This window comes from Lactuca virosa, chromosome 5 (genome assembly GCF_052849685.1).
Source record: "Lactuca virosa cultivar CGN04683 chromosome 5, Lactuca_virosa_CGN04683_v6, whole genome shotgun sequence".
Lineage (NCBI taxonomy): Eukaryota > Viridiplantae > Streptophyta > Magnoliopsida > Asterales > Asteraceae > Lactuca > Lactuca virosa.
Genome location: NC_136430.1, coordinates 322,652,113 through 322,668,834, shown reverse-complemented (window position 1 = coordinate 322,668,834; position 16,722 = coordinate 322,652,113). Strand labels below are relative to the sequence as shown.

At 34.5% G+C, this 16,722-nt stretch overlaps 1 protein-coding gene and 1 pseudogene across 3 annotated transcripts; both read left to right on the top strand.

The window, feature by feature from the left end:
* Nucleotides 1-8,873: 8,873 nt before the first annotated feature.
* On the top strand, nucleotides 8,874-11,565 carry LOC145115343 (nucleobase-ascorbate transporter 4-like; annotated as a pseudogene). Its single transcript, XR_013711523.1, has 8 exons — nucleotides 8,874-8,967; nucleotides 9,058-9,155; nucleotides 9,299-9,475; nucleotides 9,663-9,763; nucleotides 10,267-10,342; nucleotides 10,567-10,626; nucleotides 10,717-10,895; nucleotides 11,165-11,565. The product of XR_013711523.1 is annotated as a nucleobase-ascorbate transporter 4-like (transcript).
* A 407-nt stretch (nucleotides 11,566-11,972) lies between these two features.
* LOC145115342 (nucleobase-ascorbate transporter 4-like) lies at nucleotides 11,973-16,383 on the top strand. Of its 2 annotated transcripts, XM_079051616.1 has the most exons (14): nucleotides 11,973-12,162; nucleotides 12,255-12,352; nucleotides 12,457-12,633; nucleotides 12,820-12,920; nucleotides 13,688-13,763; nucleotides 13,986-14,045; nucleotides 14,136-14,314; nucleotides 14,534-14,630; nucleotides 14,730-14,816; nucleotides 15,100-15,158; nucleotides 15,307-15,398; nucleotides 15,486-15,563; nucleotides 15,745-15,905; nucleotides 15,987-16,383. In XM_079051616.1, the coding sequence occupies exons 1-14, from the start codon at nucleotides 12,069-12,071 to the stop codon at nucleotides 16,203-16,205; spliced, it is 1,578 nt and encodes a 525-aa protein (XP_078907742.1). In that variant the 5' UTR covers nucleotides 11,973-12,068; the 3' UTR covers nucleotides 16,206-16,383. The 2 variants fall into 2 exon arrangements, with proteins under 2 accessions (XP_078907742.1, XP_078907743.1); XM_079051617.1 differs by lacking the exon at nucleotides 15,745-15,905 and having other exon boundaries at nucleotides 15,987-16,116.
* The last annotated feature ends 339 nt before the right edge of the window (nucleotides 16,384-16,722 follow it).

Here is a 16,722-nt window from a genome sequence, read left to right as displayed (position 1 = left end):
TAGAAATGGGTCTTAGGCACCAAGGCCGGCCCACTGGTAATTGTTTAGTTGTGATGATTGTCTTTGTGATAATCATCTGGGTTGCTTGTGCTTGGTATATGTGTATGCTAGTATGCTATGTTATGTGAGATAGTATCAGTAGGAGGGGACTAGTCCCCAATTCGGTCGCTAGGACCAATGGGTAGGTCGGACACCCCAGATATGTCTGACAACATGATTATGATATGATATTATATGCTAGCAGTGAAATAGTCCCCGTATTCGGTTGAGATAGACCGGAGGGTAGGTCGACACCCCAGAATTGTTGGATTAATGTCTAAGTCCATAACTATAATTGGTAAGACTTGACCCGACCCGGCATGGTCCATTTGCGTTGCATGGCATCATGCATTTGGATAGACTATAATGAGAGAAATAACACTTAAGGTTGGTTAATATATTATAAGTTCTAATATATTAATAAGGTTATTTAATTAGTATTGATCAAGAATTAATTTGGAATTAATTAAGTGATCAAAAGGAGACTAATTAAATATATGGGTTGATTGTGTAAATCATTCATTCTTATATATGTGGGCTTGTGATCCAAGATTCCTTATGTTGGACTAAGTCCATGGGGTGACCCATGGATACTCCATGGAGGTTAAAATCCATGGAGCATAAGGAATGGGTAAAGTTATGAGTTACATGGTGTAACCCTAATAGCCACCATATAAAAGAATCTCATGGCTCAAGAAATCGTGCACTAATGTGTGAATATGAGGGCTAGACGATTTCAAGGAGTGTTCCATTTCTCTCAAGTCATTCCATGTGCATTTGGTGTTGTGTGAACCATTTGAGGTGTCACACTTGGGGCACTAGGCACTCAAGCTTCATGGAGACAAGCTACATCAAACAAACATATGTATTCTATCCATTTGATTACCCAAGTATCAAGTATTGTATGCTAGATAGGGTAATACCTTGGAAAGTTCATAATTGCATGTATAATAGAGAAAACATAGATCCAAGGTATTTAGGGTTGCATGTACACTTAGGAGTGTTAGAATGTTCAAAACCCATCAGTGGTATCAGAGCCAAGGCTTGTTTTCTTGTTATACTTGCAAAATTAGCTGAAAAATCGAATTGTATTAGTTTAAAAGTTATGCTAATTACTTGAAAAAAATTTTTGATGTGAATTATCTTTGTTCATATGAGTTTATTAGATTAATAGAAAAGTTAATTGATTATGTGTTTTCAATCCATTTTAATCTAAGAGTTGATTCTAAAATGTGTTTTTGTAACTTGTCCTCAAGTTATATGAAAAGTCACATTTAAGTTTCATAAAACTCATAAAAAGTTGGCAATGGTTACAAAAATGAAGAGTCTTGTCCTCATTAAATGGTTTTATGACTCCATAACTTGTCCTCAAGTTATGGAGGTTCAAGAGTCACTTCATTAAATGATAAAATGTGTAACCTTAATTAGTTCCATAAGTTACAAAAATAAAGAAAAGTTACATTCTTTTATTAGTTTAAAGTCTTCCATAACTTGTCCTCAAGTTATGGAACTTGAAGAGTTTTTTTTTAATTAAAACTACTTTAAACACATAAGTTATGGAATTAATTAGTTTTGAATATTTTCAAAACTTGCCCTCAAGTTTTGGAATTTGTAAAGTTTTCCCCATGAATACTTTAATTCCAAGTTAGCCCTTAGAATTTTAAAAGTTAAAATTCAACCCTTATACTTTATAGTATTATAAGTTAATAATAAATATATGTATAAGAGCAAGTCAGTCTTACCGTTAGTAGGCCTCATTCACGAAGCCGGTCTATAAGGGGGGTATAAGGTTACTGCCTATAAAATGGCAGTTTAATGGGTGTCCACTCTCACCCACCGCTTCCTTAACTGGTGGAGGGTCGTTAGCCGAACGGGTAGGACAAGGACTATAATTCTCCCTTCATTAAAAGTATTAATGATAAATACTAAGTAACTAAACACTTATAAATTCTCAATCTTAGTTACTTAGTAAAATGTGAATAAGGTGCTAATCCATGAAATTACACTTTGTACTTTGTTTAAGCTGTTAGTGGAGCGTGTGTGGTTAACCGGCACACTAACCTGGACTTAACAAGGTAGGCAAAGGGTAACTTAATGTTTATCATAGTATCGTTGGAGCGTGTGTGGTTAACCGGCACATCGATTGAGGGGTAAATATTAAGGGTACCAAGTATATTTGCATGGTTACTTCACACCTTGTTTTGTGATCCTCGGCATCCCAGTCACAAAACCTGAAGGGCACACTCGAGATTGAAACATGCCATTGAAAAGTTCAATGAATCTCAAAAGAATCTAGGAGTTTCAAAACCAATTAAAACCTAATAATACATTTCGTTTATCTTGGTGGAAATTGGTGAATCGTCATTCACCTACCTTCAAATATTTTATAGCTTGGATTACGACATCCCTCTTCCAAGTTATAAAATAGTTTGTTGGGTCCTAGCCTTAATATATCATATTGGGTGTTATATTAAGGACTTAAATCAACTTTACGTGAATTTCTCCCATTGTTGATGTCTGGTTTAGACAACAATGATCTTCCCAAACCAAGCTTTCCTAATGAATATGACTTCCCGAGTTTGGCTCATGGAAGTCATACTTCTCTTCCTCCACCTCCTCCAATTATTCTCCCTAACCCACAAGTTCAAGGTCACTCAAGCCCTAATGGCAAGCAAGGTCTATGTGTGATCACATCTTAGAGATGAAGTCACATATTGACAAGCCGGGAGAGTTGGGTGTCAAAGTCTTGAGAAAGTTGGATGTTCAATCACTTTCCAAGTCACATAGTGAGTTCCTTTGGGACTACTATGAAACAGACTATGACATGAACCTTAATGATCATATCTATTTGCTTGGTGCTGCTGAATCAGCAATGATTTGGAACGATAGTAAAGCAAATTTGATTAGAAGATCAACTTCCCAAAAACTTTATGGACAGTGACAATGGTGACACTGGAAATCCAGAAAAAGCATTCTCTTCCCAATGGAAAGGGATTGACCATAGTCAACCCGGTTGACCAAATGGTAAAGAGAAAGGCTAAGTCTGAGATAGTCCCATTACCAAAGGGTCCATATGTTTATTTTGCCAAAGGAAGGGGCGTTGATTGCAAAGCTGCCAAAATTACCTAAGGATGTTAAAGTCAATAAGTTTGACTCTACATCAGGTAGAGCCTATTATCTAACTCTGTTAAGTTCTATTCTGAGATCCTCATTACATGATGTAACTGGGTCACATGTTGATGTTTTAAGAATCAAAGAATAGAGAGAAATCTTAAAGGAAGTATATGCTGATTCTGATCGCGAAGGTGGATTTCGATCGCATCAGAATTTTGAGCAGTTTCTTAAGAAGTTATGATATATTGCTAAGAAATAGATAACAACAATTTTCCATGTGGATTGTAAGGATAAGTTTTTCCGCAAAGTTTTAAAATAAAAGAAAATTGTTTAATTTTATTTATTTGAAGTATCCTTACAATGGTATTTGTGGAAAATTGTTGCTTATATGATTCCACTGACAGCAATATTGGAAAATGGATTTGATTCTTTCATTTGTGGTAGTGTCTAAATTTACCAAATCAGGAAAGTTCTTCATCACCCAAGTTTCAATTGGACCGAAACTTGGAATCATGCAAGTTGAATAGTATGATGAATGAGAACTTTCAAGCATTGGAAAATCAAGACTAATTACTTGTTCACATGGATGTGTGAGTCAAGTGAAGGACTAAAGGGATCGAGTACACATTCTTGTGCACTGGTCATGTCCACCACAAAGCTCGTTAAGACTATTTGATTTACTAAAGTTTAGTAAATATGGTTATACTTACAAGTTTAAGTATAATTCTGAAACATTGGAAAAGTCTCAATATATGGCAGAACGAATGGAAAGAATCAAATTAGGCAGAAAGATAAAAGTTTCTCAAATCTGAAAAGATGGGAGAGTACTTTAGTATCATGTTTGTGATCATCTTAATGATTTAGAAATCATATCACAATTAGTCCTCTAAAGGTCATCTTAGTGCATTATTATGACTAAGAAGAGGAGTCATGAATTGTTGAAATGGTTAGATCAGGAAGATGAGTCATACTTCGTTCCAAAACAATTCTTAGAGTCATACTCCAAGATTGTAACTTGAGTGACATATCTTAAAGAAATGTTTAAAACACTTGTCAAATGTAAGAGTAAAAGTGTCCTACTTTTGTACATTTGAAATTGGTAAGTTGTGATGTTTTGGATAAAACAAAGACCAACTAAGGCCAATTGTGTGAAGTGTTTGTCTTGATAAAGAATCTGCACTATCTCTTGAATATTTGGCAAGATAGTCTTATATTTCAAGAGGATAGTGGGAGTCTTAAAGATCCTAAAAAGAATTTCAAGAACTAATCAAGAATAAAACCTGAGGTTCTTCACTAGCACACGACTTGAGGTTTATAACCTATCGTGTTGACATATTCTGTGCCCATTCCAGTTAAAGTTGGCTTTGCATAGGAGTTCTGAAAGTTCTCAATTGGTTGCATAACAACTTGGAAGCAATGGCAGGCCCTGTACTTCCAGGTGGCAAGAAGTTAAGATTGCATAAGTTCAATCCATATGAGTTTGGATTTGTCATTATCCTTGTCTTGTGACTATGGTTTTGATGATTCACATGGATAAGAACACATACACCATAAAATCTAAGGGTCATAAGGTTTCTCTCCGATTCATGAAAATGATGGTGAGGAAACACTTCCACCAAGTAGATTTGAAGCAGATGGCAAAAGGTCTAAACAATTGAGACTATGATTACGGCATCCCTTTTCATAGTTCTGAAATTGTTTAGACACACATGCATGCTATCTAAGGAAAGGTGTATGATTTTGATAAAGTTTTATCAAAGCATCTCGTATCAGAAATCTGAACTTTGGTAAGAAAGTCAATAAAGTATTGATTTCTAGAAGTCCAGCTGATTTCTGAGTACATGTCAAAGCTAGTGGGAGCATAAGTGTTATGCTAATAATCATCATGTTAGTGGGAGCATGATAATTATTGTTAGTGTTGCAAGTTAGCAATGTTAATTATAGAAAACAAAAGTTTCAATTCGTGAGGCTGTAGGGATTGAAAAAGTTGTTTTGCTATAATTAAGGGAGAGGATATACTTCATTTCAGTTCTAAAGGCTTAGATTGAGACCTTAATCATCCTTAGTCAAGAATATATATATGAATTTCATGTTGGATTGGTTCAACTTAAGGAAATTCTATATATTGCGTTCTCAAAATTCGATTATGATTACGACATCCTTCTTCATAGTCAAATTTTGAAAACATGGCAAATAAAAATATTGTAGCAAAAGACTGGTCTAGAATCATGTCTTTATGTGAGACATCATGAATCGTGTACCATTTGCTTTGGGTACATGATCGATTGCATGTGCTATAATATTTGTCATTTCTAAATTTTTCCAAATGCCCAGAGGCATTAAGAAGGGAAAAGGTCTAGAATTGGATATGACTAAAATGATTAAGCAATTGTCGAGGACAATCTGAGGTTTACCAAAAATTGGTTGCTCAGGGACAGTTGGAAGTATAGTGCTAATTTTGGAAGGACCATATTGACATATTCTGAAAAGAGGCATCTCTTATTCAGAAGTGATAGTCAAAATGAGAATATGGAGTTGTCTCCATAGGTGGAAGTTATCTGTGTAAGATTAGAAAACTTAATGCAAGAAGCATGTCCAAAGCAATGTACTTTGAATATGAGACTTAGTTTCCATGGAGTTTATCTCCATTGGAATACCTTATAATGACTGTTGACAAGTCTTTGTGACTTTGTACATATTCATTACAGGAGGGTCAGTGCATATAAGTTTAAAATCTAAACAGATTTCGATAAATGATAGGAATTTGAAATTCTCACATTTTTCGATAAGGATTTGGGAGTGTGAAATTAGAATCATTGAAATTATGTTCAATTGGTTTATTTCACAAAGTAAGGATCATAGACAAACATAGAGTGCATACTTGGTGTATGGCAAAGCTATTGTTTAAGAAAAACATAGTGTGCATGCTTGGAGCATGGGACAACTAGTGTTTTTAATTCAAGTATAAAGTTGATAAAACCGAAACAATGAATAATGAGTAATCAGTATGGTGATAAATAAAAGTGTTTATTTATATTCATAGGGTTTGATACCATATTTGATTCATTTATTCTTGTGTTTCACTTTGCATGTTTTGACTTCCAGAATAACTAAGTCGCTCTTCCTGAATGATTAAGTTATTCAAACCATCCACAGTCGGTCATATGTTGGAAGTAGATATGAATCAAGACTGTCATGGGTTGGTTTGTAGAGGTCCAAGTTGGTGGACAAAGTGGTGCTACAACACTCATGAGTACTCATAAGTTCTGAGTATTGGATTCAACCCGCGCTCATTTGAATCACTTCATGGATTTTATCACGAGTGATCATGAGACGATAATATCTTATATTCTTCAAACCTAGAGATATGAGTTGTTACTATGAGTTGGTTGTACATTGATTGCACGAAAACGCATTCGGTAACTCGATGTTATAAAACGTGCCTTTGTGTATGATTCAACAAGTAGTAGAACAAGCCATATGAGTCGAAGTTTATCTATTCCTTTTACCTTCGGGATAAAAGCGATATCTGTGGGCCCCTCGATGATTTAAAGATGATATATGTGAGTGCTTGGCCAAGCCAGGACTGATTTGATTTGTTCAATCAGTCAGTCATCATGAATCGGAAATCGGGAAACAACAAATGGGCAGAGAGAATGATTGATAATCCATGTCTCAGTCCATATGATATCTAGAATGGAAGAATATATGATCCCTTATCTAATGGACAAGTCATTGACAAAGGTCAGAGTTCATCGACAAGGTCAGAGTTCGACAGAAGCTTTTGAGAGCTACGATTGCTGATCGGTTCCCGAAGTCATACGCAATAATAGTTTTAGACTTATCCAAGTGGGAGACTGTTGGATTAATGTCTAAGTCCATAACTATAATTGGTAAGACTTGACCCGACCCGGCATGATCCATTTGGGTTGCATGGCATCATGCATTTGGATAGACTATAATGAGAGAAATAACACTTAAGGTTGGTTAATATATTATAAGTTCTAATATATTAATAAGGTTATTTAATTAGTATTGATCAAGAATTAATTTGGAATTAATTAAGTGATCAAAAGGAGACTAATTAAATATATGGGTTGATTGTGTAAATCATTCATTCTTATATATGTGGGCTTGTGATCCAAGATTCCTTATGTTGGACTAAGTCCATGGGGTGACCCATGGATACTCCATGGAGGTTAAAATCCATGGAGCATAAGGAATGGGTAAAGTTATGAGTTACATGGTGTAACCCTAATAGCCACCATATAAAAGAATCCCATGGCTCAAGAAATCGTGCACTAATGTGTGAATATGAGGGCTAGACGATTTCAAGGAGTGTTCCATTTCTCTCAAGTCATTCCATGTGCATTTGGTGTTGTGTGAACCATTTGAGGGGTCACACTTGGGGCACTAGGCACTCAAGCTTCATGGAGACAAGCTACATCAAACAAACATATGTATTCTATCCATTTGATTACCCAAGTATCAAGTATTGTATGCTAGATAGGGTAATACCTTGGAAAGTTCATAATTGCATGTATAATAGAGAAAACATAGATCCAAGGTATTTAGGGTTGCATGTACACTTAGGAGTGTTAGAATGTTCAAAACCCATCAAGAATAGCCTGACATGGGTAGGTCAGCACCCCAGAATGGCTTGACATGGGTAGGTCAGCACCCCATAATGGCTTGGCATGGGTAGGTCGGGCACCCTAGAATTGCCCGACAATATGTATGTGGTTTTGGTATGTGGTATGATGGGGGAACTCACTAAGCTTTGTGCTTACAGTTTCAGTTTTGGTTTCAGATACCTCTTCGTCCAAGGGGAAGGAGCCGGCGGTGTAGCAACGCATCATACACACATGATTTCCGCATGGAGTTTCTGGGATTGTACTCTGATTTTCATAACTCTTGATATTGTGATTTTGAAACACGACGTTATGGTTTTTATAAGTTGATGTAACCTTGACAATGTTTTGGTACACTATTTCATGAGGCACTTAATTTAAAAATGAAATTTTTGGCCTTGAAAATTGGGATGTTACATTAAAATTGACTCAAATGGGAATGGATAATCATGCTCGTTCCAGTGGTGCTACTAATCCGATAGGTAAAAAAAGGCTGCAAACGTCGGTAACAATGGAGACTGAACGTTCGTTCGATTATTGCCACGAAAAAAAACCACAGTCGGTGGGTGAGGGAGGTGGCGGTAGAATCAGAGGAGTTTTAAAGTACTTTAGGCAAACTGAACTGATTAACCATTGGTATTGGTTGTGCAATAATTAAATTCAAGACATTGATTACTGGGAATGCCGATCAGTGGCCAAGCTATGGGTTATTGAGAGCGGAGCACAACTTTTCACTTTCAATTTTGATTTCCTTGCTAGAGCTATTGATTTTTCTTTTGGTGATAAGCTTGATGTAATCACCACCGACCCTTTTACGGGCTTAACTTTTATCCATGTACAACGCATTGTTGGTGACCCTATGAGTAGAGAAAGCAAATTTAATGCATTGGTAATTGATTTGTGTTATAAAGTGACAATTTGTGTAATACTGCGTTCAGAGGTTGGTGAATCTGTAGTAATACTTAAGGGTCTTCAAGGAAGGATCAATATAGTTGTTTAGGGACCTCTGAAGAAGACCATCATTATGCTTCCACTATCTCTCTAAATTATTTTTTCTCTGATCATAAATAAGGTCAACGTTGACTTAAAATGACTGTAACAAAAGATGATAAGTTTGTTCCACATCTAGTGAAGGATCAGTTTCCCGGAGTGGAGTTTTGTATAAATAGTAATCCTCCTTGGGGTATGTTTTTCCCCTGATTTAATACCCATAAATTGTTATCTAATATGTATAGTTTGTGATTTGTATTTTGATTATAATTGATGCATGCAGCCGAAGCTGCTATTTTGGCTTTTCAACACTATCTGGTGATGTTCAGGACCATTGTTCTCATATTTTCCATTATCGTTCCTCCAATTGGTGGAGGTCATGTAAGAAACTCATAAATCTTAGTGTATATATATATATATATATATATATATATATATATATATGTTTTAAAACTTTCAATATAAATATATAATTAATCTCTTATTAATTAATCATGTTTCAATTAATCGTGTTTAATAATTAGGTGGAGAAAGCTTATATGATACAAACAATGCTATTTGTTGTTGGAATGAACACATTGTTACATATATGGTTTGGGACACGAATTCATGTGGTGATTGGAGACTCATTCAGATTCGTCGTTCCTATGCTATACATTGCTCTATCACATCGTTATAGTTTTTACTTTGAACCCGTTATTGTATGTTCCCAACTAATTAAACATCTTATATACGTTTTATATTTAATTTGTTTGATATTAATATGTATATTGAATTTAAGCAATAGGTATCAAATGATTCTTTCATAGACTTAATATGGATGCATGTATTAAAACATTATTTAAACGACTAATAAATAATTAATTACTTGTTAATTTTAATGTGCAGAGGTTTCGTCATACAATGAGGGAAATGCAAGGAGCACTTATGATCTCTTCACTTCTTCCTATTATTCTTGGATTCCTTGGTATTTGGAGGATCGTTGTCAAGTTTCTTACTTTTCTATATAAATATTTTTAAATATTTGATTGGTTCATGCAAAAGTCGTTTTTGATAAATATTTTTAAATATCCACTCCAATGGGGTCGACCCACTCCAATGACAGACATAAAACTTAATTTCTAATTTGAAGTGATCTATCCTTCTAAAAAAACATAAACCCTAATTTCATAAATAAATAACTATAGAGTTAAGTGAATAAAAAGTTACCAACCTTTTCTATTTTCTTATTTAAAATAATTAAAAAAAAGAGTGTTGAATATATTTATTTCAAAAGTATTTATAATAAATAACTAAAATCAATTTAAGCGAAATCATGCCCCGATCGTTGTTCATATTTTATTGGTTTGCGGATTATGCAATATCCGTTACCCAATAAACGCATAACTCAATTGATTGCTATATCAAGTTCCGTCATGGAATCAAACTGAATTCAAACTCATCACAGTGAATTGTGAATCGACTGAATTTGGGATTTATTCGATGATTGTAGGTTCTTGAGTCCTCTATCCGCCGTTCCTCTGGTAACCCTCGTCGGACTTGGTCTCTATGCACAAGGATTTCCACTCGTAAGCAAAATACTTTCTTTACTTCGTTTAGGTTTTGTTTGGTAACTCTTTGCTTTCGATCAAAACGTCAGCTCTTATTGCTCCCATTAATGGATTGTTTTGTAACCCTTGGATCTATTTGTGGGACTGGATTACTGTTGTTTCTCTATCAAAAGTCACATTGCTTTACAGACATATAACCCCTTTCTAACAGATTACTCTCTTGAATCTTGATGCTTTTGTAGTTGGCACAATGCGTTGAGATTGGGCTTCCCTAGTTAATTCTACTAGTTCTCTTCTCCCAAGTGAGTTCAATTTCTTGATTAATATCAATTCTTTCCCCAACTTCTCATCTTCAGTTATGTAATTGATTTGTGACGATTTATTATTCACAGTATGTCCCTTACTGGTACAAATCAAAGTGGTTTGATCGATTTGCAGTCCTTATCTCTGTAGCAGTTGTATGGGCATACGCATCCCTTCTTACAGCAGGTGGCGCTTATAAAACTAGACCCCCGAACACTCAGTTCAGTTGTCGTGTGGATCGGTCTGGTCTTGTAAGCGCTGCTTCATGGTGAGCCACATAGGATTAAGCCCCTGTATAACCTAACTTACTTTTTGAGCTTATTGCAGTTTAGTGTTTGGTAAAACCACAAAAGTAGCTTATCATAGCTTATAAACTAGCTTTTTGATAAGCTATTTGAGATAGCTTATTGATAAGCTAGTGCCTTACACAGTTCTTCATGGCTTATATATGCAAAAACTTGATTCGACCTAGCTATTGGTTATTGCTTTTCATTAAAATCCCATTTTGTAAATTTTAATTTAAAATCCGGGTTGCAGTCAACAGTTCAATGAAGCGATGTTGGTGATATTCATATCTCCAGCAACAGTGGCGGCTATTGTGGGTATGTTTCTTGACCGGACTTTGGGTTATAATCATAAAAGATGTAAGGACAGATGGAGGAAGACATTGGTGGGGAAAATGTAAGTACTTTGAAAGAGATGTCAGGAGTGCAGAGTTCTATTCCCTTATGGACTTTCTAAGTACTTACCTTCTGTTTGATTCTTGATTTTGTGTTTATTAATATTTTGAGATACATTCATTCCAGCCTATAGAAAAGAAAAGCATTTAGCTTATTTGTAGGCTTTGTAGTCTTGTGAATATGACTGTTTGTAATGAAAGAATGTATCGATTAATATTCCAATGTATCAATATCATGACATGGCTTATTTTTCTAAAATGGTCCTCTTAGTCGTAGAGGTGCACAAAACGGGTCCTGAGCCCAACCGAAATGTCTTAACTGGGCCTATAATGATAGGTTTTGGGCCTGCTCCAAAAATTGTATCAATTAATATTTGCACCTATAAAGTTAAACGCAACTATATATGGCAATCTAGTAAAATACTAATTATAAATAACAATAGACAACAAAATTTCCATAATTAGTGTGAGATTTTTTGATTAAATGTTTATTTAACGACATATCCAAGAGTTAACATAATTCTTCGTTTGATAACCTAATGTTTTACCATGAGAAGGTCAAGTTTTGTTGGTGAGATTAGGTCATTGTCTATATTCACAAAAATCCATCCTAACTTCAACTACACTGCTTTTAAAGCAAAAAACACCATAAAATGTTCAAGTATATTTGTTACAATCAACCACCATTTTCCATTTTATGCTTTCACTATCTTTCTAAATTATTCTATCTCTGATCATAAATAAGGTCAACGTTGACTTAAAATGACTATAGCAAAAGATGATAAGTTTGTTCCACATCCAGTGAAGGATCAGTTTCCCGGAGTGGAGTTTTGTATAAATAGTAATCCTCCTTGGGGTATGTTTTTTTTCCCTGATTTAAAACCCATAAATTGTTATCTAATATGTATAGTTTGTGATTTGTATTTTGATTATAATTGATGCATGCAGCTGAAGCTGCTATTTTGGCTTTTCAACACTATCTGGTGATGCTCGGGACTATTGTTCTTATTTCTTCCATTATCGTTCCTCCAATGGGTGGAGGTCCTGTAAGAAACTCATAAATCTTAGTATATATATGTTTGAAATTACAACTTTCAATATAAATATATAATTAATCTCTTATTAATTAATCATGTTTAAAACTAATTAGGTGGAGAAAGCTTATATGATACAAACAATGTTATTTGTTGCTGGAATGAACACATTGTTACAGACATGGTTTGGGACACGACTTCCTGTGGTGATTGGAGGGTCATTCAGATTCGTCGTTCCAATGCTATACATTGCTCTATCACATCGTTATAGTTTTTACTTTGAACCCGCTATTGTATGTTCCCAACTGATTAAACAACTTATATACGTTTGTATTTAATTTGTTTGATATTAGTATGTATATTAAATTTAAGTAATAGGTATCAAATGATTCTTTCATAGACTTATTATGGATGCAGGTATTAAAACATTATTTAAACGACTAATAAATAATTAACTACTTGTTAATTTTAATTTGCAGAGGTTTCGTCATACAATGAGGGCAATGCAAGGAGCACTTATGATCTCTTCACTTCTTCCTATTATACTTGGATTCCTTGGTATTTGGAGAATCGTTGTCAGGTTTCTTACTTTTCTATATAAATGTTTTTAAATAGTTGACTGGGTCATGCAAAAGTGGTTTTTGATAAATACTTTAGCTAACTATTTCTTAAAAATTAATATTTGTGGAATCCAAGCATTATATATATTTATGGCATGTTTAACTTTATAAAATTTAATAGATTATCACATAATCATTATAAAATCATATATATTTTTGATGAAAACGTTTTGTTTTATGTTTTTATGTTAGTAATGTTCAAAAAATCATTTACACAACGAAAAGAAAAAAAAGGATTTATTTTGTAAATTTGACCTGTGAAAAAAAAAAACAAATTTTCAGCCACTTGTCAATTTCACATCTTAGCCATTTCTTACATTTCACCCGGGAAATTCATGACTGTTATCGAAATCTCTCTAATTTCTAATTTAAAGTGATCTGTCTTTCTAAAAAACATAAACCCTAATTTCATAAATAAATAATTATAGAGTTAAGTGAATAAAAAGTAACCAACCGTTTCTTTTTTCTTATTTAAAATAATTAAAAAAAAGAGTGTTGAATATATTTATTTCAAAAGTATTAATAACTAAAATCAATTTAAGCGAAATCATGCCCAGATCGTTGTTCATATTCTATGGTTTTGCGGATTATGCAAATATCCGTTACCCAATAAACGCATAACTCAACTGATTCCTATATCAGGTTCCGCCATGGAATCAAACTGAGTTCAAACTCATCACAGTGAATTGTGAATTGACTGAATTTGGGATTTATTCGATGATTGTAGGTTCTTGAGTCCTCTATCTGCCGTTCCTCTGGTAACCCTCGTCGGACTTGGTCTGTATGCACAAGGATTTCCACTCGTAAGCAAAATACTTTCTTTACTTCGTTTAGGTTTTGTTTGATAACTCTGCTTTCGATCAAAACGTCAGCTCTTATTGCTCCCATTAACGGATTGTTTTGTAACCCTTGGATCTAATTGTGGGACTGGATTACTGTTTATTCTCTATCAAAAGTCACATTGTTTTACAGACATATAACCCCTTTCTAACAGATTACTCTTTTGAATCGTGATGCTTTTGTAGTTGGCAGAATGCGTTGAGATTGGGCTTCCCCAGTTAATTCTACTAGTTCTCTTCTCCCAAGTGAGTTCAATTTCTTGATTAATATCAATTCTTTCCCCAACTTCTCATCTTCAGTTATGTAATTGATTTGTGACGATTTATTATTCACAGTATGTCCCTTACTGGTACAAATCAAAGTGGCTTGATCGATTTGCTGTCCTTATCTCCATAGCAATTGTATGGGCATACGCATCCCTTCTTACAGCAGCTGGAGCTTATAAAACTAGACCCCCCAACACTCAGTTCAGTTGTCGTGTGGATCGCTCTGGTCTTGTAAGCGCTGCTTCATGGTGAGCCACATAGGATTAACCCCCTGTATAAGCTGACTTACTTTTTGAGCTTATTGCAGTTTAGTGTTTGGTAAAACCACTAAAGTAACTTATCATAGCTTTTTGATAAGCTATTTGAGATAGCTTATTGATAAGCAATCACGCCAAACACAGCCTAACACACTTCTTCATGGCTTATATCCATCATGTTCATCTGTGTTATGAATTTTCTTGTTGCAGGATAAAGTTTCCATATCCACTCCAATGGGGTCGACCCACTATTCATGCTGGAGATGTTTTTGTAATGCTGGCAGCTGCTTTTGTGTCTCTTATCGAGGTCTGTATATATAAGCAAACTTGATTCGACCTACCTATTTGCTATTGCTTTTCATTAAAATTCCTTTTTGTAAAATCTAATTTAAAATTCGGGTTGCAGTCAACTGGCACATTTATTGCAGCAGCAAGATATGGGAGTGCTACACATGTTCCATCTTCTGTATTAAGCCGTGGAGCTGCTTGGCTGGTGAGAAGTGATTTTTTTATTAGTTTTTTAAACTGGGATGAAAAGGGCATTAACGTCTTTTGCACAGATGAGATATCGAAAGAGAGTCCCTATCTCACATTCTCACCTTGCTCAATTTTTTTGGGTAGGAGAAAGAATGGCATTTCTTGTCTCATTGACAGTCCCAGTCCAATGCATGTCAGACGTAGTACAACTTGTTCGGTTCTGTCGTGTCAAACACAGTACAACCTGGATGATGTTAGTTTCTAAACACATATTAATCTTTTTCCACAAAATCTTACAGGGAATTGGTATATTGATGGATGGGTTATGGGGTACAGGAACCGGCTCAACTGCATCAGTGTATAAAATCAACTTAAATGACTTTATATTTTTAATAACATTTTTCACTTTCCTTTCATCCATGAATGATATATATATATATATATATATATATATATATATATATATATATATATATATATATATATATTTGGGTGTTTGTGTGTAGTGAAAACGTAGGTCTTCTAGCTGTAACTAAAGTGGGAAGCAGAAGAGTGGTACAAATGTCTGCAGGTTTCATGTTCTTCTTTTCCATTTTAGGTTTGTTCCTCAATCTCCATCTTCATCATGCTCCAATATCTCCATTATTTAAAAAAAAATAATATATTTTCTCTTGATTTTAACCAGGAAAATTCGGCGCGATTGTAGCTTCCATACCTTTGCCAATCATTGGAGCTCTATATTGTGTCTTGTTTGCCTACATGTGTACGTATAATTCTTGATCTTCAACACTCCCTTCATCCAACAAAAACCACAATACATAGATTTTTAAATATATGTATTGTGATATGACATGACATGACATAACAGATTGTACTTTCTTCTTTCTGTACTATTAACTGTACTGGGAGACTGATGTCACTGAGACAAAAATTAAAAAATGCAGCTTCTGCTGGTCTAGGGTTACTACAATACTGCAACCTTAACAGTTATAGAACAAAGTTTATCCTGGGTTTCTCACTCTTCATGGGTCTTTCTGTCCCACAATATTTCAACGATTACGTGGTAACAACTGGAGCAGGCCCTGTTCGCAGTAGATCCACTTGGGTATATAACAAAAAAAGTTCACTCCATTTATTTTTTCTATAAAAAAAAATTAAAATTTGATTTTTTTTTTCTTATTTACAGTTCAATGAAGCGATGTTGGTGATATTCACATCTCCAGCAACAGTGGCGGCTATTGTGGGTATGTTTCTTGACAGGACTCTGGGTTATAATCACAAAGATGTAAGAACAGATGGAGGAAGACATTGGTGGGGAAAATTTAAGTACTTTGAAAGAGATGTGAGGAGTGCAGAATTCTATTCCCTTCCTTATGGACTTTCTAAATACTTTCCTTCTGTTTGATTCTTGATTTTGTGTTTATTAATATTTTGAGATACATTCATTCCAGCCTATAGAAAAGAAAAGCATTTAGCTTATTTGTAGGCTTTGTAGTCTTGTGAATATGACTGTTTGTAATGAAAGAATGTATCTATTAATATTCCAATGTATCAATATCATGACATGGCTTATTTTTCTAAAATGGTCCTCTTAGTCGTACTCGTAGAGGTGCACAAAACGGGTCCTGAGCCCAACCGAAATGTCTTAACTGGGCCTATAATGATAGGTTTTGGGCCTGCTCCAAAAATTGTATAAACAGTGTAGAGGTGCACATAACATATACAATTATTATTATTATTATTTTTTTAAACTAGTTTTCTCTAGAAAGTTTTCGTTATAATCGGTTTGGTTTTTTTCGCTAGTGAAATTGCGTTAAAAAACCGAATTTAAATTGTGCACCTCTAAACCGGTGGGGTCTGTCTTTTTTTTTTTTTTTTTTTATATCCAAAATGATTGATCAATTATACAGTTAAACTACTAT